Source organism: Leptodactylus fuscus, chromosome 5, assembly GCF_031893055.1.
Source record: "Leptodactylus fuscus isolate aLepFus1 chromosome 5, aLepFus1.hap2, whole genome shotgun sequence".
Classification (NCBI taxonomy): domain Eukaryota; kingdom Metazoa; phylum Chordata; class Amphibia; order Anura; family Leptodactylidae; genus Leptodactylus; species Leptodactylus fuscus.
The window spans coordinates 85066018-85088854 of record NC_134269.1 but is presented as its reverse complement, the minus strand read 5'-3'; the positions used below and the strand labels follow the sequence as shown (position 1 = coordinate 85088854).

Below are 22837 nucleotides of genomic sequence, written 5' to 3'. Positions count from 1 at the left end.
AACATGTGTTCGATAGAACACTGTTCGCTCATCTCTAATCACAAAGCCTGGTGGCGATATTTATGATAGGGCATGGGTACAATATATACATTTAGTCTACCTACTATATCCTTGCAGTTTACTTTTAGAATAAACAGTTGTGCGTCTTTAAAGGCATGTTGTATATTATTAGTGATGGCTTACATAGATCTGTACATAAAGGTATCCCTATCCTCTACATGGCGGTCATTGTGATTACGGGGGTTCCCTATAAGGGCAGAGTTGAAACTTCTGTTTGTAAAGCATGTGACTGGAGAGGTCACAGCACTGTTGTAAAGCTCTGAATGGCAGACGGAGAACACAGAATATTTAATAGTTTGTTTTGTGGTCTCCCGAACAACAACTCAGGGAACAGTTTACTGCCCACATGTTTGCCCACTTCCCTTCACCAATGATATCCCAACAGAGACAGATGACAAACTATTTTACTGATCTGAAAAAAAAAATCTGATACTATACAGCATGTCATTTTAAAGGCATCCTACCATAAGACATGTAAAGGCCCTTTAGTGAGACATTCAGATGACAGAATTTCTTGTTCTGGATTTGTCTATAATTTTAATGAACACTAAAGGGACCTTATTAAATTTCCTTCTAGAAGGTTTCCTTTAATATTGCTGATATTCCAACCATAAACATCACATCTAACACACTCAATGCTGGGAAAAAAAAACCTTTTTTTCAAATATATGTTTGCGACTGTTTACCAAATATTATAATTCTGCAATTTACTGTATTATATATGACTTCCTTTATATATCAATTGCACCCAACCTGTTCACAAGATTGCCTACCACATTCATAAGAAGACAAATACATTTCAACTTCCTCAGTAGTTACTTTGTATAGTAAGAACCTGAGCAGTAATCCAGTAATATGGGAAAGATTCAGTATAAATTGTATTATATTCATTTACATCTTTGTCCATTCTATGCTTAGGAGTCCAGTGGGCAGTCTTATACAGTAACAGACATCCCTTGTAATTCTCTGTCTGTGTAGGACTCCTAAGCATAGATCCTTAAATTAATAAAATAAAATATATAATGAATTTTTCCCACAAAACTATAATTCAATCTATACATCTCTTACAGCTCTAGAACATACTGTCTGAAGAGAGGATTCCATATACAAAGTTACAGAGAAGGTCCACGAACAAGCCACATTATACAATATGTAGGCTTTACCTTGGACAGTAAAATATGGTTGCTAAATGAGATTTTACATCCGATTATCACATTACTTGTTTTAGGCCTCATGTACACGACTAAGTGTACAGGCCGAGGCTCTTCTAATGGGGAGTTCAATGCTCTGTTCTGCTCTGATGCTTATAGAGCATGTCCTATCCTGCTCCAAGATATCAGAATGAAGAGGAAGAAAAACCCCATTTAAGTCAATGGGGGACAAAAGACACTTGGATGTCATCCATGTGAATTTGATTATAAAATGGCCTCTACCATTGCCCTGCACAATCGGTTGTGTATATGAGGCTTAGACCATTAACAGCACTGGGCACTTCACTTACCTCGCCTAGTCGCTAATTTTGATTTTATAGTAATTAAAGAAGTCTTTCTCTTGTTTATGTTCTACCTTGAACAGTTCTACAAGGTCTACCGTAATACAATACTGTGGACAAGGTGATTACTAACTATTATGTGAGAAGTATTATGTTAGCGGCCTCCCGATGGTACATAGTGCCTAAAGTGAGGCCGATGTTGTTTGTTCCAGAATCAGGAGTGCATTATCCTGCCATAACTCTTCACTTGTCTGATATTGCTTCCATTATACTGGTGGATTATAAATAACACAAAATACAGCGAAACCTTGAGAGCAGCTTTTCCTGAAAACACCGGCCCATTATAAGGACAGCTGCTGTTAGTATTACTCATTGCATCGCTTTGTTCCAGTTTGTGGATTACAGCAAAGCCAAGTGGGTATTTTGTTCCATTAGGATTTTACTTTGTGCCATAAATATGTTTTGCTTTTTGGGGTCTTTGGTAAAATATATATTTTTTACTTGCATTATAAATTTAGCAAACTTTGTTTGCATTTTATTAATTATAAATTTGATGTACAATATAATAGCAGAAAGTTTGCATGGATTTATTTTTTTAATTTTTAATTTTACTTTAGGAGTTTACAGAACATAGCAAAATGATAACATTAATAAAAAAGAAAGATTGGCTATGTCTGCCAGAGCATCTCTTGTCACCCAAAGTCGCCTACTAACATGAAGATAGGTCCCGATGTACTGCAACAAATGGTAAAAGTTGGTGCTGTTGCATGCTCCGATTGCACGGAACAGCTATCTGTGAAAAACGCTGCAGAAAAAAACACAATGTGTTGCCACAATGTTTTTTTGGCTGCCACTCACTATATGGGGCCTTAGCTTCTCTACGTGATTGAAATGCGGCAGAGAAAACTGCAGCATTTTACATTTACAGTAAAGCAGAAAAATACACGCAGCGGACATGCTGCAATTTCCAAAAGTGTTACGGCTTTGGAAATCACATCGTGTCAACTATACCTACTGAAAAGGCAGCGGTTTCCTTATAGTTATAATTGAAACAAAAAGTCCACAGAAGCAACCTTTTTGGACTTTCTTTGAAAAGTAATGTGGGAAAAACTGCAATGCTTTTTTTTTTGCTGCGGGACGCTACATGAGGCCTTAGACTAAGGATGAGAAACCACATTGCGAAAATGCAGTTTCTTTTGTTGCTTGCTGCGTTTTTTGAGCCAAAGCCAGGTGTGGATTGTGAACAGGGTAGAGGTATCAGTTCTTGGTGTATATTTCCCATTCCCTTTGTAACCCAAGAATGACTTTGGCTCAAAAAAACGCAACAAAATCTGCAACAGATTAGAGTTAGAAAAATGCCAAAGTACAGGAAATGTGACAACTAGACATGAGCGAGTAGTGAAATATTCGAGATTTGATATTCGTTTCAAGTCGAGTCTCAATATTCGATTACTCGATCGAATATCGAATCCCATTATAGTCTATAGGAAAAAATGCTTGTTTCAGGGGAAACCACTATTGGACTAAAGGAGAGTCACCAAGTCCACGAGTAGCAGGAGAAGAGTGTTTAGGAGGAGCAAAGGGCAGTTGAGGAGTGTTGAGGAGGAGCGCTGTGCAGTTAAAGCGCACGGACCCCATAGACTATAACGGGGTCCGTGTGCTTGCAGCGGACTGCCCGCACGAATGATTTGTGTGGGCAGCACGCAGCAACCACACGGACTCCATTATAGTCTATGGGGTCCGTGCGCTTTAACGGCACAGCGCTTGCAGTTGCACTGGTATTCCATTCGAGGGGGTCCTCCTGCGGACTCCTTATGGATGGGAGGCAAGCGCTAATGTGAACCGGCCCTTACTCGTCCTGCAGAACCAGCATTGATTGGCCGAATGCTATACGGTGTACAGCATTCGGCCAATCAACGCTGGTTCTGCTGGAGGTTCATCTAAGATCGGACCACAATGGACACTACTGTGGTCCGATCTTAAACTCCGCCTCCCCACAAATGAGCCTCCAGCAGAACCAGCATTGATTGGCAGAATGCTGTACACTGTATAGTATTCGGCCAATCAACACTGGTCAATACATTCCTATGAGAAAAAGTCAGCTCCCGCATAACGCAAGCTGCCAGCTCTCCCGACTAGCAAAGACGAGCCTGCTGCAGAACTAGCATTCGGTCAATCAACGCTGGTTCTGGATTGAATCTTTACTGCGAAGGAGTAGTATTCGATCGAGTACGAGTATTTCGAATACCGTAGTATTTGTTCGAATACCTACTCGATCGAATACTACTCGCTCATCTCTAGTGACAACATAAAAAAAAACTTAAACATGCTTGTTCCATCCTCTAAAAGAGCCTAGACAATCCAGTGGTCCCTGCCAGGCTGTGTCTTGCAGTGATGATGTTCTGTATATGCATGTGACTACTGTATCTCACTAGGTATGTGCCAGACATGGAAACATCTCCGCTGAGGTCAGAGAGTTGCTGCATGTATAGCACATCATCACTGCAGGGCCAGTAAACCGAGACTGGTGGGGATACAGGAGCATCAGCACTGGAGTAGCAGCATACTGAAAGGATTAATAGGTTCTTTAATGTTCTCACATTCCCTTTGCATGTGTGGAGCTGCAAAAACTAGGTTCTTATGGACATGAGTTGCAGAGCTTCTATATTTCAATTAAAAATAATATAGAAAAATGCCATATAAGTTATAATATAGTTATTGTATTTTATGTGTCTTCCAAGTAGATTCCAAGAACGAAGAGGAAAAAAGAAAAACCGCTTGGCAATAAACCATTTTACAGCTTTATTTATACCCATCCCAGGCTGCTGCAGTCAATTACTTTTCAGAATCATCTATTCTGATATGTTTTCGATGTGAAAATCCAACCTTTACATCTTTATCGGAAATAAAGAATTTATGATTGATGTGCTACAGAGAAGGTTGTTTGTGTTTCATGTATTTTGTTGGACATCTCACAGACAACTATATTGGCAGCTCTGAGAATTGTACAAGAGCCCAGTGCAAGTTAAGAATACTGATGGCAACAGTGACATGACTTGCCCTCCAGCAAGCCACAGGTTTCACTTCCTCCAGGTCTGATAGGCTATGGAAAGAGGCCTATACTTAGACACAACTCTTTGTAACATTCACCAGGGATTTGCATTCAGATTTCCCAACAGTAAAAAGAAATGTTGACATGGCTGCTTGACATATACGCCCTATTCACACCAACTTAACAGGAATGTTTTCATGAATATTTCAGCACCATAACAGCTTGAGATAAAAGCTATCATCCCTGTATGTTTAGCCAACCTTAGCTACTTTAAATGTAGAGACAAAAAACCCAGAACCTGTAACTAAAAACAGAAACATTACTGGTTAATGCGATAAATGGACCTCCCAATTTATTCATCACAAGGTCTAATATACAGAGCCCAGTATTTAAGATGGGAGGGTGAATTTAAGTGTAGGAATAAAGTGGTGCCACATTATCAGTAAGGAAACATCTCAGCATATACTTTTAAGAATCTGGTTTATTTATATTAAAGCTTGTATACCTTGAAGCATGTACCATCTCATAGATTGTAAGCCCTTGCGGCAGGGCCTCCATCCCATTATGCCAGTCGGTCACTGTTAGTATTAGATTTGTTTTGTATATTTTGTGTACTGTATGTAAACCCTCAAATGTAAAGTACCATGGAATTACTGGTGCTATATAAATAAATAAGTAATAATAATAATGATGGAATATTTTGGTTATATTCATACAGTAAGACATTTACCATGTGTGACTATAGACGTGATTATCTGAATAAGAGTACCCGGAATAGTTAATTAATATAGAATCAGTGAGTCACTTCCTGAGTTATTAAAAAAGCTAAATCTTTATTAGTATTTGTTAAAAAGATCCATACAAATAACAAGTATGGGAGCTCTGTAAAAAAATGCCCAAACAATAACAAATAAATTCCCCAAAAAACTGGCCAAACCATAAAAATAGCATGGCGGCAGGAGGACTGGTCAAAATGTATATAGGTATACCTATAAAGTTTTATATGGGTAACAGGTATACAAGGACAGGTGTCCGTAAAATTCTGCCCTAATTTCTATTGAATGCATAAGAGCTGCTAAGTATGTATACAGCTGAAAAGATGTAGCTGATGGTTGTTAGCAGACTATGCTGCATATTGAGTGCCAGAAATTACAGAAATATAAAGTGTTTTTGTCTAATTAATTTGCAACTTTGTATCAAGCCAGTACTATAGTCCCTAGCATACAACTATTAGCAGCGACTCTGCCAAAATCTTAATCAACTTGCAGCACCATGTTAAGAGTCAAAGACCCCACGTGCACAGCTGACCATTGATAAATGTGAAGGTAACATGCTATGTGATATGAGAGGTAAAAAAACAGCAGTATTGCTTGTCAGTATACATCCCCCAGCAGCTAACGTGTTTCTATATAGACCGTAGCTCTCATGTCATCAGAGGTGACTGTATACGGTATTGTTCAAAACCTATATATAGAGAACTAAAGTTTCTGCCTGTTCCACCCTCAGCACTAGTTTGTTGGGAGTGGGAGTGCAAAATTGGGATAGGGAGCGCCAAATCTATAAAGGAAAGGCCACATCCTGTTGGAATCAAGCTCCAATTAGGTGAGCACTACATGGCCAGGAGTGTTCACAGTAAGCAGAGTCAGCAGCAGTATAGGTACAAATGCGCTTGCATGGGGCACAGATAGACACTACATATCATCAATGATAAGTCGCTATCATAAGTTGGTAAAATATGTATAATAGCCATATGCATATGGAATCTAAGATAACTATGCTTATATTACAGGCTACCAAGAGTAGTCTGAATAATAACCTTCAGAAAAAAACAGAGTAAGGAACAGAGGCATAACCATAACAGAGGCATAACAATCCAGCAACTGACCCGTTAATCATACTCAAATGAAACATGCATAAGATATTCCATCATTTAACCCAAAAGGTTTTACTGTACATAATGGGAAGGTCCAGTCGTCCTCACGATGCAATCATTTTTGGTCAAAGTTCACTCCTCTGACAGGTGAGGAGGACAATTTAAACCCCTGAAATTTAATTAATTAATCATTAAGTAAATGAAGCCTGAAGTTTTACAGTTGATGAAACTTTGAGTTGTGGTACACCTTATTAGTGCTGTTACTTCTAAAGATCTTGCTCTGTCACATAAAATTACAGGCCTTGCAAGCGCCACCAAAGACTTGTCTCATATATTTTGTCTAAGAGGTTGCAAGTGATTGTGGACTAATTTGTCTCTTAGGTTGAGCCCTCTCCTGTATGTAACTATGGACCAACTGTTAAATAAGGGCCAGCATCTGGATCAGAAAGTGAGATATTAAAGGGGCTCTATCACTGGATTTTCACTATTTTAGTTAAACAAATGTCTGAATAGCCTTTAAAAAGGCCACTCAAGTCCAGCTATTCGTCTGTTAAAAGACCCCCCCCCCCCGATTTAATGAATTACCTTTTAAACGTATATGTAAATGAGCCCTGCCATGCACCGTGGGCGTTCCCGTACACCCCTCACATCATACTCTGTTCACGCCTCCTCTCTTGGTTCTTTTATCTAAGTCCCTCCTCCTACTTTCGATCACCAGCTCTGTCTCTTCCCTGTTAGTGGCACAGGACCCGTGATAACATCACTACTGCTCTGTGATTGGCTTGTCCCTGTGATGACGTCACTACAAGGTCCTTCATCGTCTTTGAAGTAGTGATCTATGCAGAGCAGGGTCTGCAGCTCCCTAAGTCTATCATAGATTTCTATGTGCACAGTAGCTCTATGCTATGATAGACACAGACCACTACTTAGAAGACAACACACATCTGTGTGTATAGTTTAAAGTTACTAAACTTTTGGAACGCCTGGTTTATTCTCGGTTAATCCGTTATCTCTCTGCTAACTCTCTGCTTGACCCCTTACAATCTGGTTTCCGCGCTCTGCACTCTACTGAAACAGCTCTCACAAAAGTCTCTAATGATCTACTAAAGGCTAAATCCAATGGTGACTTCTCTCTTCTTATTCTTCTGGACCTCTCTGCAGCTTTTGACACTGTTGACCATCAACTTCTCCTCACTATGCTCCGCTCAGTTGGCCTCAATGACACTGCGCTCTCCTGGTTCTCCTCTTATCTCTCAGGCCGCACTTTCAGTGTATCATTTGCGGGCTCTGTTTCCTCCCCTCTTTCCCTTGCTGTTGGGGTTCCTCAGGGCTCGGTCCTCGGCCCCCTGCTCTTTTCTCTCTACACAGCCCCCATTGGACAAACCATCGCCAGATTTGGCTTCAGGTACCATCTTTATGCTGATGACACCCAATTATACACATCTTCCCGTGACATCACCCCTGCACTCATTCAGAACACCAGTGACTGTCTCTCTGCTGTCTCTAATATCATGTCCTCGCTCTATCTGAAACTAAATCTCTCTAAGACTGAACTACTACTGTTTCCACCATCTAACAGATCTGTCCCTGATATATCCATTGCAGTCTCAGGCCTTACTATAACTCCTAGGCAGCATGCCCGCTGCCTTGGGGTCATATTTGACGCAGACCTTTCCTTCACCTCTCATATTGAATCACTCGCACGTTCATGTCACCTCCACCTCAAAAACATCTCCAGAATACGCCCTTTCCTTACCAGAGATACACTAAAGACACTTATTGTCTCTCTGATTCATTCTCGCCTTGACTACTGTAATTCCTTACTAATCGGTCTTCCCCTCACTAAACTCTCTCCTCTACAATCTATTCTGAATGCAGCGGCCAGGCTCATCTATCAGGCTAGACGCTACAGCGATGCCTCCGGTCTGTGCCAGTCGCTACATTGGCTGCCTATTCATTATAGAATAAAATATAAAGTTATTACTCTCATCCACAAGGCTCTCCATAATGCCGCACCTCCCTACATTTCTTCCCTCATCTCTGTCTACCGCCCAACCCGTGCTCTCCGCTCACTCAATGACCTAACACTTACATCCTCTATTATCAGAACCTCCCATGCTCGTATACAAGACTTCTCCCGAGCTGCACCACTTCTCTGGAATGCTCTACCCCGGACAATCAGATTAACTCCCAACTTCTACAGTTTCAAACGCAAACTAAAGACGCATCTTTTCAGACAAGCCTATCACAATTCCTAATGCACAAAATTGTCTGAACACTGTATAAGCAATGCCGCCCCTGCTACCTCTTGTGTCACCCTCTCTACCTCATAGATTGTAAGCTCTTTTGAGCAGGGCCCTCAGTCCCATTGTGTGAAATGACGTTCTTTGTTATGTATGTCTGTATCTGAACCCTATAAATTGTACAGCGCTGCGGAATATGTTGGCGCTATATAAATAAAATGTATTATTATTACTATACTGCCTTACTTATGCTTTCAACAGTACAGCAGAGCTGTCATTAAATCCCCTAATCCCTGTTCACCCTGTACCAGTCTATACAGCAAAGCTGAGATCAACAATACAAAACGGTTAGTGCCAGAAAAAAAAAAGTAGTAGGGCCCACACGGTGGCTCAGTGGTTAGCACTGCAGCCTTGCAGCGCTGGAGTCCTAGTGTTCAAATCCCGCCAAGGGCAAAAAAACTTTTGCAAGGAGTTTGTATGTTCTCCCCATGTTTGCATGGATTTCCATCCCATATTCCAAAGACATACTGATAGGGAAAAATATTCATTGTGATCTCTATGTGGGCTCACAATCTACATTAAAACAAACAAAAAAAAAAGTAGTAAATATTTTTAACAAAATGTTTATGCTTGCTAAGATCCTGATTTTTATGATATATTCCTTTTAACCTTTCCTATTAACCAGTATGTAAATACAGTATTTGGAAAATAAATGGTATGCAAGGCTGGAAAAGTCAAGCTTGCAATGTCCCTATACCAAGCTATTTTATTAAGCACAATACTATTATCATATGTTAAACAGTTGCCCTGTTAGTGGCGTTCAGCTAGAAAATGATTAAAGTAATCTCATTTTCCAGCTTTTTCTAAACAGCAGCAAGATACATTTACAAAATCAGTAATTTTGCCGAGTTTTGTAAAGGTCTCTGAACTGATTCAGGCCGGATCTACTTAGGCAGCAATTTACCAAACACAAGTCAACAAGAACCTATTTGCAAACAAGACTTTCTAAAAGTCATATAGTCTCATACTGTGAATTCACAGCTGGAAATACAAACCATTAAAGTAGTCGGATCATTCTGTAAGTGTGTTAAAGTTCAGCCTCATTTTCTCAGTTGGGGATACAAACCATATTACTTGTCTGGTAATTTTCTGGTGAGTAAAAGTGCCTTTAATTCTCAATTCTGTTCAGGCTTCCAAATGTCTTTCCTAATTAATGTAGGCATTGTACGGTGGAACTGCTGGGGCTGCTGCAACATGAAACTTTTCTTTCTAGTAACTGCCTGCTATAAAATACTGAATCCATTTCAGGTACTAAAGTCAAACTGCTTGTTATATCTGCTGATATATTTTGTCAGGGTTTTATTATCGAAAGCGCTCTATATTGATCAAAGGTAATTGCTTTCTAACCAGGTTATCCGATCTATCTCTCTTGCCTTAAAACTACCCAATATGGATTAAATTATGACAATCACCCAGGCTGTATATTTTCTACATGTTTTGTGACATTTAGTGAGGAACCAAATTATGGAGATGTTTGGGACTAAGAAGCATTTACCACTAACAAAAAACAAAAACACACATCCAATTTTTTTCTTTTCTAAAGCGGTAAATGGAAGACTTAGAAAAAATACTACACCATATGCCAACCGCATGGCTGAGAGAGTGATGTACGCCACAGAGCACAGCCATAAATCTTTAATATTTTTCTTCCTACTTTCTTTTCCATTTTCTTCATACCACCTTGCTGCTTTTGGATATGTTATTAGATGAAGCAGTCTCTCATGTACTGAGTACAATACTAGTCAGTAGACATAACACCGTGGGGGAATTTCCTACTCTATTTATGCCATTAAACTGGCATAGATGAGAATAGTTGTGGCGCTTCTTTGGCACATAGACCTAGGCTGGCCGATGAAGAGATGCCCAATCCAAAAATTACACTGATTTAGTTAAGACTGGCATACACAATGCTTATTGTAATACATTTCCCCCCAGTATAAATTTACTCAATGTGTTCCATTTCAAATTTTACTCTGTTTTTTTTGTTTTGTTTTTTTTTTTAGTTAATTCTATTTTTTGTGGAAGGCTAGGTGATAACCAGTATGGACACCTTCCCAAGGCTCCTAAATAACTAATGTCTGTTTCCTTGTGCTCTTGGGGTAGAAATACTTTGATGTACTTTGAGTTAGGGCATATATGGCAATATGGAAGGCACTTGCATTACCTTCTTTCTTCCAGCATGAAATAGGAACAAGCTAACAAAAATAGCAACAGTGCTGACCTGTCATAAAATTGACACCTACGTTTTTAGACTGACCCCCTCTGATTGTTGTCCATCATTTTACAGGACAAAATAGTACAGTGTGCTGCTCTATTTTTCCTGTGATTGACAGAATTTGTGACTTAGTTGAACTAAGCTTTCAATGTAGATGTGAACTCACCCCAAGAAGAGGTGTTTTTGTTTGTGTACACCAGTGGACAGATATTCAAGTTGCCTGAATGCATTCCCCTATAAGTCATGCCAATAACATCAGCCTACAAAAGGGAACTGATCATACCTGCCCTTGTATAAGTATGTACAACATATAGAAACTGATATACCAAATAAAAGGCCAGGTAGAATAACAAACAACTTGACAGATGATGATCATTAATGTTTTTGTAGACCACCATATAGATGTATCCTCCTTATCTGCCTTATTGGCTGAACATAGACTTTTGTAACTCAATTTAAGCAAATTTCCTAAAAACAATATGATTGCATGAGACTCTATCAAAAAGTAATATTCTAGCTATCATATTTCTGTCCTCAGATATGTCCACACTTATTTGATCTTCAGATTGTTTCAGGAGTTCATATTTTCGTGAAACCAATTTAATACAGTATTGTGAAGTGCTTGAAAGGCTGCAATTCATTCCTTCTACTGGGTGGCCAAAGGTAGACAGAAGTAGGACAGGTATGGTAACTTATCACTTTGCACTAATTTATCACAAAACCATGCAGATTTTTTAGAAAATCTGTATATGATACACACCTCTGGACATGTCTAGTCAGGTAAAAAAGGACATATCTCTATGTTTGTCCACTCATTGTGGAGTATATTGTAGTCTTTCATGGTTGTCCTAATTTTAGATGAATCTTCTAATGTTATAAGGTAAGTGTTAACCGTTTCTAAATTGTTTCAGCCCAATGAGAAATATTTTCTCCCATTCTTATAATCCTTTAGATGAGGTGTCTATTACATGGACTCTTATTAGAACATGGTTGAACATAATATGCAAGGCCTAGTTCACTGTTACAAGTGTCTGTTTACCTTCTGTACTAGATGAGCAGGAGACTGGGTCACTGGTGGATCGGACTATACTGGCAATCCGATATCTCCTGGCATGATGCTGCTGAACTGTCTTTTCCTTCGGTCCTGAGTGAGGTGTTGGATTTATTGGTAATGTGCTTGGTGATGGTTGGCATTGTCCAGGTGGTTGGCTGAACACACCATAACACATTTTTATAGGTTTCAATGGCTGAGACACTTTCCTTTCTTTTGTTGATAGTTGAGATTCTCTTTCTGGGGTGCTGAAATTCTCCGATGAAGAGTCCAAGGACCTGGACTGAGTATAATTTTCACAGTCTTGCCACTGAGATCTGTCTGTCGAAGCTCTGCTTCCATCATCATCTGGTGAACACTGAGAATTGGTGAGGTGAAGGCCACACCGGAGACTATGTTCCAAACTGGCACAGCTACTGCCTGTAGCTGCTGTACGAATAGTGCTATATGGAGAAAAGTCCGCCGAACGTAAAGAACCCTGGACCTCTAATGAACAAAGGTCTTCTGATGAGCAACTATGAGCAGGTATATCGGCCACCTCCGATACCAGAATGGATGTGCTGTCCACAGATACTACAATGTAAAACATGGAGATAAATATTAGCAACAGTATGATTTTTAATGGTATATTATACATGAAGTTGTCAATAATCCTGTTAAATTTAATTAAAGGCATTTTCTGGGACTTAGGAAACCCTCTTGGCAGAAATATACTGTATCTTTCAATATATAGCCAGTATCATCCTAGATTTTTTACATTACATTTAGTACAAGGAGCTTGACCTTTATCATCACAGTGAAATTTTAAACAGTAGTCAGATACTTTACCATAATGGTCAGTGTTCATCTATGTACAGTCATTTATCAATAGCCTTCTTGTGCAATTATTATTATTATAATACCAGTGGACTTTATAGACATCCACATCCATCATATTAATTGTTGTATTTAATAATTCAGAAATATGTATAATTTTCTAGCATTAGTTTCCAGGACACATTTGCAAAATCGAGTATTATTACATTCTCCAATAAAAGCAGAAGATCTGCTGACATATGCCCTTTATATAAGAACCTATATACTCTGTGTGTGTGTAGCTGGTAACAGCTCCACATAACTATCCAAGGACAAAGACAGCACGCTAATAGTATCAGGCAAAACTGGTGAAGTTTATTCCATACGTATTTTCTTCGGAAACATGGCTATATCTCTTGTACAAAGGCGACAATATGATTCACAGGAAAGCTCTCTCCACTTTAGGCTATCCACTGCAGAGAAATGCAGGGTCTAGAGGAAATTTATAGGCGCTTACCAAATTACTTAGCAGGAAATCCTGTGAAATCCTGCCCTAGGAAGGAATCGAACATGCAGATTTTTCAATTACATGGCCTGTGTAGGGAAGTGGTTCCTTAGATCATGCTAAATAGTCCTTGGTCTACTACTGTAACATTTCTTCCCAAATGAACATATTCTTATACTACATTAACAATGGCTTCCTCTTTAGTGTTATAAATCGCCGTGTTTGAGACGAATGGGGGTAAAGTGTAAATTTATAGTTACTATCTAAATATTGGAGTTTAATAAATATTAATAAAATATTAGTTAGTAAAATAGCTGTATATCTATGCTACATTAAAATAATTCTGGAAAAAGCAAATAACTTAAAAGCAATAGCTACACACAATATCTGTATAATAAGCCCACTATATGTTAGTGAGAACAGCACTGATGAAGTGAGGCAGGTTTTAATAAAACGCATTACAGACATTATGACATTATAAAAGCCTCATAGTAAGACCCTGAGATTAAGGGACGCTTTTCCAAATACAGTGATGTACAGTAAGGTGCGGGGTACATAAATTATATATTTAATATATTATATACAAAAGTAATTTAGGTTTTTTTCCCAAAAGTTATGGTTAACAGTATAATGTAACATAAATGTATATAAAGACAATACAAGGAAAAATGTAATGTACTGTAAAGAGCAATATTTAGTAAATCAGTTCAAGATGGAATTTTCTGCATAAAAAGATGCCAACCTTGTGTGCTGAAGCCAGCTGTAGTATTTCTGTCTCCGACACTGGATTCTGTCACTTGCTGGTCAATGCTATTCCCCTGTGGCAACATAAGATATATACATCATGTACACATTTGTATCCATTTAATTCTGTATTATTAAGGTTACATGTCACTATAATCTTTAGTTTTATTTATATAATGGCATAATATTACAATCCAATAAAATATAGTGAAAAATTCTGCCAAGGAGTTTCATGTACTTAGAACAGCTAAAAATAACAGAAGGGTAATCCCAATGCAAGATTTTCCATCAAGTCTCATAGGCTTCAAGAGGACCTCGCACCATCTCTCCACATTGATTCTGAAACAGTTAAAAAATTTTCTGTAGCCCCGACCATTCCTGAACAATCATTTCTATGAGATTCAGCCCTCAATATGCTATTTATACTCCGTACAGTCGAGGCTGCCTGATCAAATCCAGGACACTAGACAGCCCAATTAACATATTGCACTGATTGCCCAGGAGTGGTAAGGGCTAGAAAAAAAATCCAACTGTTTCAGATCAGTGGATTACCCCTTTTTGGGCCACAGCCCCGCAAAAAAATCACTTCTTCATTATATGCTGCTGGTTAACTGCTATTTTGTGCCATGAGATGCTTACATTTCTTCTTTCTGAAATACTGTGTATCATAAATATTCTCACTCTAGCTCACCAGAAGGCAGGGGCATTGATTTACAATGCAGTGACTGCCAGTCATCATAAGGTTTCAGAAAGGTGATGAAATGTGTTGAGCGTAACACAGGGGAGGGCAATTAATTTTCCCATGGGGCCGCATAAGAAATTGAAACTATTCTAGAGGGCCATGCGTGCAGTGGAAAATTTAGCTCCACCCACTTCTATGTTGACTCCGCCCATTCTCATTCATCTTTTCATGTGCCCCCACACAGTATAATCCTTCTACGGTCACCTGTACATTATATGTCCCCACATTATAATGTTCCTTTCCAACTGCCCCACAGTATTAAGTCCCTCTCCTAGTGCTCCAGTTTAAAGTCGTGGAAACTAGAGGGGGACATTAAACTCAGGCAGCTGGAAACAACAATTAAACTGTAGGGGTAGCTGGAGGGTGACATTAAACTGGGGGCAACTAGAGGCAGACAGGTCTCCCTCCAGCTACCTCCACGGTTTAATGCCTCCTCCAGTTGTCCCCAGTTTATTGTCCCCTCAGTTTAAGTGCCCCCTTCATCTACCCCCAGTTTCATGTTCCCCCTCCATTTCTCTACCAGTTTCATATCCCCCTTCATCTGCCCTATTTTATGTCCCCCCTCCATCTCTCCCCCAGTTTCATGTCCCCCCTCCATCTCTGCCCCCAGTATAACATTCCTCCTCCATATCTGCCCCAGTATAACATTCCCCTTCAATCTCTGCCTCTAGGTTACTGAGACACAGACACATACATACACATTCTCCACCCTGCATCTCACAGCCTCCCTCCCTCCCCTCTCAGTACCTTAGGACAAAACACCACACATCTCCATCTTCTTGCACTGTCCATCTGGCACTAAGACAGGCCTCCCTAGTCAAGCTATGTGGGCCAGACTGAATCAGTCAGGGGGCCGGATATGGCCCATGAGCCGTACATTGCCCGGGTCTGGCGTAACATGTGGTCCCATTGTCTTATGGACTCTGTTGCAGCTGCAACCGCTATAGTTACACCAGTGGTTGGCCATAAATAGCTGTTGCACCCAATATGTTCCATTCAGCCCAGCTCTCACTTTTTCTGAATAAAGAGATGTAATAGTAATAAATTCTTGGAAGACATATCTGTCTCCTGCTTACCCTTTTGAGGTCCTGCCAAATGATCAGGGAAAAATCAAGACCTCTGCTTATACATTACACCACTGGCCAGTCCTGCTGAAATTATTGTCTCTAGGTCATATTAATCTAAGGTTTATTATATTACTGCTAAACAACAGTCTATAAAAGAGCTGAAGAAATAATATGGGGCAGCACTGTAGGTCAGTGCAAAACTGGGCAATGCTGGAGTCCTGAGTTTGATTCCACCCAAGGATAACATTTGCATGGAGTTTGTATGTTCTCCCCATGATTCTTTGGGTTCCCTCCTACTCACTTGTGACAGTTAGCAAAATCATATCTGTAAAGTGCTGAATATATTGGCACTATATAAGTAAAATTAATAAACATACATTGATTATAAATAATAAAATGAAGGTGATGGGCAGAGTGCTGGAGTCCAGATATATCATCCCCAGGTTTCTGACCTATGTGTGGTCCAGGTTGGATCTGGAGTAGGCCTCAGTCCAAGTTTAGAATCTTGGCTTACTGGGCCAAAAAAGGATGCTGTGTGGTTCTGTCCTGTAACCCTGAGTCCCGTGAGACAAAGTTGTACTTGTTTTTTTTTTTTTTCATGTGGCTAGTAGTAAGCCACACATATAGTTAGGTTATAATTTCTGTTTAGTTAGTAGCTCAAACGAGCAGGTTTTTATTTTGTTTTTGCCTGAAGGTAAGGCTGTATTTTGTTTTGCTCATTTTGTGCCTGAAGTTAAGGTTTATTTATTTTCCTGCTTTCCCAAATAAACTGGTTTGTTGCATGTTTTGTGTCCCTGTCTTGGGACACAAAATATGCTTCTAATGAACTAACTTATATATATATATATATATATATATATATATATATATATATATATATATATATATTACACTATAGTATATTTGGCAAGACTTATATGCTGAAAAGTAGGACTTATTTAGTGAGTATGACTGAGAGACTTTTTCTCCCCTTCATTTTCAGGTAAAACTTTGCATTAATTTTGACATCACGAGCCAGTGTATGAGTCTTTGTTTTAGATCTACACATTGACTTTTCTTCTCATTGGCATGGAGATATTCAGTATTATGAACTGTATGGCTGTGTGTGAATCAATTATTCTGAAAGAGAGATTCTATATGGAATTTGCATGAAAGGTGATGGGTTATGAAAAAAACATTACAGTGACTATAAAGTTTCACATTGTAAAGGTGCCACATACTGAAAAAATTATTAATACAGGACATTATTTCCTGTAACTTTTATCCATAGATATTACTTTTTGCTCTTTCTTGGTTAGATTATTAAGGGAACGGTTACTCATGGCCATCTCAGCATGTTTTTTTTTCTTTTTGCCTAGGGACACACATTAAAATCTGCCTGACTCTAACACCACAAACTTGGCTGTTAAAAAATTATGTTAAATAGTACAATAAAAGTGAATACGCCATCAATGACTCTACAAATGCAAACCAAGTGATTAATGATAGTAATAAAACAAATATATAATAGAAGAAATACACGTGTTCCCATATACATTGCCAAAAAATCTGATTAATAGAGACGCAAATACATTAGACATATGGGCACTGGCCATCTAGGCCAAATGCTTAATTTCTAATTATTTTGCTAAGAGGTAAACAAGTACTTTGAATAGTTACAGTTACAATAGTTATAGTTACATCTATGACTCTGTCTGGCTTTGGTAACTTTTTTGTGAAAAAAGAATATGCTTATTACTAGGGTTGAATGAATGGGATCGGAAAGGATTGGTTTCCGATCGGCGATCGAGTAAATTTCACGATCACGATCGGAATTCCGATCCCGATCTTTTCCGACGGGATCGAGGTAGGAGGTTATTTCCCACAATGCTTGTCTACTGGCCAATCATTGTGGGAAAAGCTACAGTATCAGATGAGCGAGTGCTATTTGAAACTACTATTTCGAATAGCACGCACCCATAGAAATGAATGGAAGCAGCAAGCACACAGACTTTGCCGGCGTCCGACCGCTTAACCCCCTGCGTGCCGGCTGCATCCATTTATTCTTATGGATTTACCACAGCCTGCCACCCTTCTACTTCATCCCTGTTTTACCGTATACTCAACTCTGAGCTGAGTATACAGTAAAGCAGGGACAAAGCAGGAGAGTAGATAGCATCTGTCTACTTGCGAAGTTCTCTCAACTTACCTGCACAGAAGTGCTGCCGCTGCCCGTTCTTCTCGCTCCTCTTCTGTTAGAGATGTTGGGAGAAGGCGGGGCTGGTAGCTTAGGAGAGTGTGGGCGGGTACTGGGAGGGGAGACGTAAATGATGCACTCATGTCTCCCCGCCTACCCTTTCCTAAGCCACAACAAGCCCCGCCTACCCCCATCATCTCTAATACTAGCCTAGGGAGGTGGGGGCGCGCACAGCGCTCTGAAGGCATGTCAATGAGAGAGAACCGGACTGAGAAGGACGTGGAGTGGCAGCAGATCTGTGCAGGTAAGTGGACACCAGGGGGGGTAAGTAGCCAGGGCATTTTGTTTTAATCACTACAAAGCGTGGAGTACAAAAATGTAAACAATTTTTGGACTACATGCTGTGTAGTGAATAGGATCGTTTTTAAAATCCGATCTTCAATTATTAAAAAAAATCCCATTGACTGGCATTGAGATCGGAATTGGATTCGGGATCGGGTTCGAATGGAAAATGATCGGAAATCGGATTTTAAAAACGATCCTGAAATTTCAAGATCGGCCCAATCCTACTTATTGCATTAAATTTTTTTGTGTAAGAGTTTATTAGAGCAAATTCTAGATGACATAAAATGGTTTTCCAGCCCCAACATGGTTTTTTATACTGATGGCTTATTCACAAGAGATGTCATCTGTATTGATTGTTGGTTGTCTAACACCCAAACCCCATACCAAACAGTTGATGCCTATAGGTGTGAAGTGATGCGTCTGGAAGAATTTCTGCTCGTATTAACTAATACACTGTCTACTAATAAGTATTTGGACACCCATGCAAATGAAGATATCTGCAGTCGTGATGTATGTCACACCTTCCGCCGTTAAATAGGAAACAGCATTGGCATTAGTGCATTGGCATTAGTTGCATGCAAGATGTCACAAAGTGCAGAGTTGTCCAATTTCGAGAAAGGGATAATTGTGGGGTACCACAGAAATGGTGAATCCTTAAGGGACATAGCAAGCGAGCTGAATTACCCAAAATTAACAGTGGCCTATGTAATTATGAAGTGGAAGATGAACGGTGATTGTCGGAATGTGCCCCGAGAGGGCAGACCCCCGAAACTGGGAGATAGAGACCGGCGAGAAAAACTGCACCCAACCGATGGCTCACATACACCAGGAGTTTCAACAGACATCGGGGAGTATTGTGTTGATCAATACCATCCGTAATGAAGCATCTGCAATGAAGCATCTGCTGGGTTCTACCAACTATTGAATATGAATAAATGTTGTTTTTCTTTTCTACCACAGGTGTCCAACTGCAGCCCTGTCTATGGTGACACTGGGGTACTGCAGCTATGCACATTTTATTTGAATTGGACCAGAGCTGCTTGTAGGAGCACTTTGAAGCAATGAGGATGTCACTGTCACTCTCTTCTTACTGAAGAATTATTCCTTCCTCATGGATCCAAAGTCCTCGTTTGCATATTTATAATAAAGCTGATATCTTGGGAATTGCGGCACCCAATAGCAAGGGGAATAGATTTTCTTCAGGTGAGCCTATGCTCGGTTGCAGTGCTGCTGGTTTGGTAGGACCGTTCTTCTGACAGACCCCTTTAACTAGTTTGATTCACCTTTTACCTAAAACTAATTCTTACATTAGAGCTATTTACTGGAGATGTGCTTAAGCCATTATTGTGACAGACGGCGAATTCCTCTGTTGCTTCCTGAGAACTTTCTGCACATTATGCAGTTTTAAAATATGGTGACATTTAAATGTGCATTAATCACTTTCATTTGGTGGCATTTCCTAATCTACCGTATATTATTGCTGTTCTATTTTTAGCTATAGCTAAGGTATTGTCAAGCACAGCAAAATGGAATAAATGGCCCTTTCCTCCAGAGAGTACTAAGAGATTCCTGCTGTTGTACTGAACTGAATTCTAGATTTCTTTTTGATTGTATGATTTATAGTCTATAATACATAAAAATGACTGATTTTAAACTGCTACAGTATGTAAAATGCTTACTGCTCAATGTCTTAAAGAGGACGTTTCATCAGATTGGGCACAGGCAGTTCTATATACTGCTGGAAATCCGACAGTGCGCTGAATTCAGAGCACTATCGGCTTTCCCGATCTGTGCCCCGGGTAAAGCACTATCAGTCCCGGTACCGTAGCGCTTTACAGTCAGAAGGGCGTTTCTGACAGTCTGTCAGGAACGTCCTTCTCCACAGCAGTGCCTATCGCGCTGTACAGTGTGAGCGGGGAGAAGCGCCCCCTCCTTTCCTGATAATACTCGTCTATGGACGAGCACTGTGAGTACGTTCCTTCCCCCTCACACAGTACAGCGCTATTGGCGCTGCTTGTACAGAAGGACGTTCCTGACTGACTGTCAGAAACACCCTTCTGACTGTAAAGCGCTAAGGTACCAGGACCGATAGCTCTTTACCCGGGGCACAGATCGGGAAAGCCGATAGTGCGCTGAATTCAGCGCACTGTCGGCTTTCCAGCAGTATATAGAACTGCCTGTGCCCAATCTGATGAAAGGTCCTCTTTAAGTCTTCAATTATTTGAGTGTTTTTTTTTAGGTTGCTTGGTTTCTTTTAACTGAAAAGAAATGGATTCCAAGTAGGAAATATGAAAGGGGTAAAATTTAACAATTGTTTTTGCTGAATATAGTTGAATGATAACACGTTGTCAACATCTGGAAAGGAGTTGGCATCTTCAGACTGGGTTGCGTAGGGCCAAATAGAAATATTCCTACTGGGAGCACACTATACAGTTCCATGCAAGTATTACCAGCCATATTTGCGAATTCCTCAACATCATTTTTTTCTAGTAGTGTTTGAAGCTTAGCTGTTGCCTTTGATTATTTTTGTCCTGGGGTCCTGTTGCCTGGCTCTTGCATTGAACACGGGCCCTCTTTGTTCTTTGAGTAGGGGATATGTGTACATACAGTGGGCCCATGTGGTTTAGAAGATGGGACCCAGAGAGGAAGGTCAGCCTGACTCTGCACCTAGATGTCTTCTAAGCCACCCAATGTACTGGGAAGAATATTCAAGAAACCACCCAGTTTATTATATTGACTCATAGCCCCTCATAAACACCACTTCAACACATGGTTTATAGTCAGAGAAAGTATCCATTTCTTCTGTGACCATCCTTTCCTAAAATGTTCTGAAAAAAATAGGCAATTAAATCCTCCTTGCTGGATAAGAGGAACTTACTCTAGCACCACCTTTGTAGCTCCATGTAGATCATTGATGAGAGGTAATAACCTTGAAACAGGTGTCTGTAGAGGGGTCCCCCTTCCTTTTGGAGGTGATATTCTAACTCTGGTTTTATTCCCAGATTTTAAAAACAAGTTTCAGGAAAACCGGGTATTGATCGATAGAAAGCAACCTTCCAAAAGGTGGGGCTAAAGCAAGTTCCACTTTTCCATCATGGGTGACTTGTTTGATATGCCTTTCCCAGAATTCTTAGAGGGGAAGCAAGGTGTAATAAGTCCCTGTGCATTGCTAGGTGATGTCACCTTAAAGGGGTATTCTGATCTCCAAGATCATATTTTATCTAAGCTAAATGAAGGGTTTTACCCAATACATTACTTTATCTATCTTTCTCTGTATGCAAGATATTGCTCATTATGCATTCTCAACTAGTTGCCTAGGTAACAGACCACTTCTCTTTATCCAGCTTTGGTGGTTAACCGATTATGAAAAGATGAACAGCCTGCTAAAGCTGCCTGCATTCCAGCCAGTCCAGTCCCTGTCAGACTTTTTGTCTAAAGTGTTGCGGGAAGAACCGTGATGCGTTGCCGCTGCAGTTTTTCCCACAGCGCTTTTTTGCTGTGGGATGTCCTGTGGGGCCTTTATGCTTGGTTCACACATCAGTATGCCATCCGTCCATTTGAATTCAGTTTGAGACTAAAAACGGACTGATGCACATACTGATTGTATACTGACACCTTTGTATGCTGATAGCAAACGCTGTCCCCTAGAGGACAGATAAGGGGATTAAAAGTAGCAATTGTAAACAGAGTAGAGATAAGAACATATAATAAATGTCCTTATCTCTACTCTGTTTACAATTAGCTACTTTTAATCCCCTTACCTGTCCTCTAGGGGGTGGACAGCATTTGCTATCAGCATAAAAAAGTGTAAGTATACAATCAGTATACAATCAGTATGTGCATCAATCTGTTTTTAGTCTTAAACTGAATTCAAACGGATGGATGGCATACTGACACTAGCTTCAAACTAGCGTCCAGAGTCCGTTCTGAGCTTTCCATCTTCTGCATGCAAAGCTGTCAGACCGGGTCCGGTCATGAGCGCCGGTGAGCGTTTTATGCTCTCCGCCGCGAAACTGTTTTTTTAAACCGGACACAGAGTACTGCATGTCCGACTCTGTGTCCGATTTAAAAAAAACGGTTTCGCAGCGGAGAGCATAAAACGCACACCGGCGTTCACGGCCGGACATCTTTCAAACCCATTCAAATGAATGGGTATGAAAGAGTCCTGCAGGTTTCCGTCTCCTGCTCAGTTTTGTTCAGGAAACAGAAACCTGCACAACAGAGACCGGGCGCAGATGTGAACGAGCACTGATGTGTAAACCAAGCCTTAGCCTATAAAAGATCACATAACCCCTTTATCTAACCAATTCTATGCTGGTTAGGTAAATTTACTCCTTTTATAGGGGGTGGGAAAGGATCCAGTTTCATAATCACTGATTCTTCTTTAGTCTACATACACAGCACATAGATGCTAACT

The 22837-nt window shown here is 40.0% G+C and overlaps 1 protein-coding gene across 1 annotated transcript in view; it reads right to left on the bottom strand.

The window, feature by feature from the left end:
- The window catches only part of ENTREP2 (endosomal transmembrane epsin interactor 2), a 638923-nt gene that overhangs the window by 26460 nt on the left and 589626 nt on the right, over positions 1 to 22837 (bottom strand). The window contains exons 8-9 of the mRNA XM_075273590.1: positions 14089 to 14164; positions 12035 to 12619 (exon numbers count right to left, since the gene is read on the bottom strand). Coding sequence (XP_075129691.1) covers positions 12035 to 12619; positions 14089 to 14164 — 661 coding nt within the window. The remainder of the gene's footprint in view (positions 1 to 12034; positions 12620 to 14088; positions 14165 to 22837) is intronic.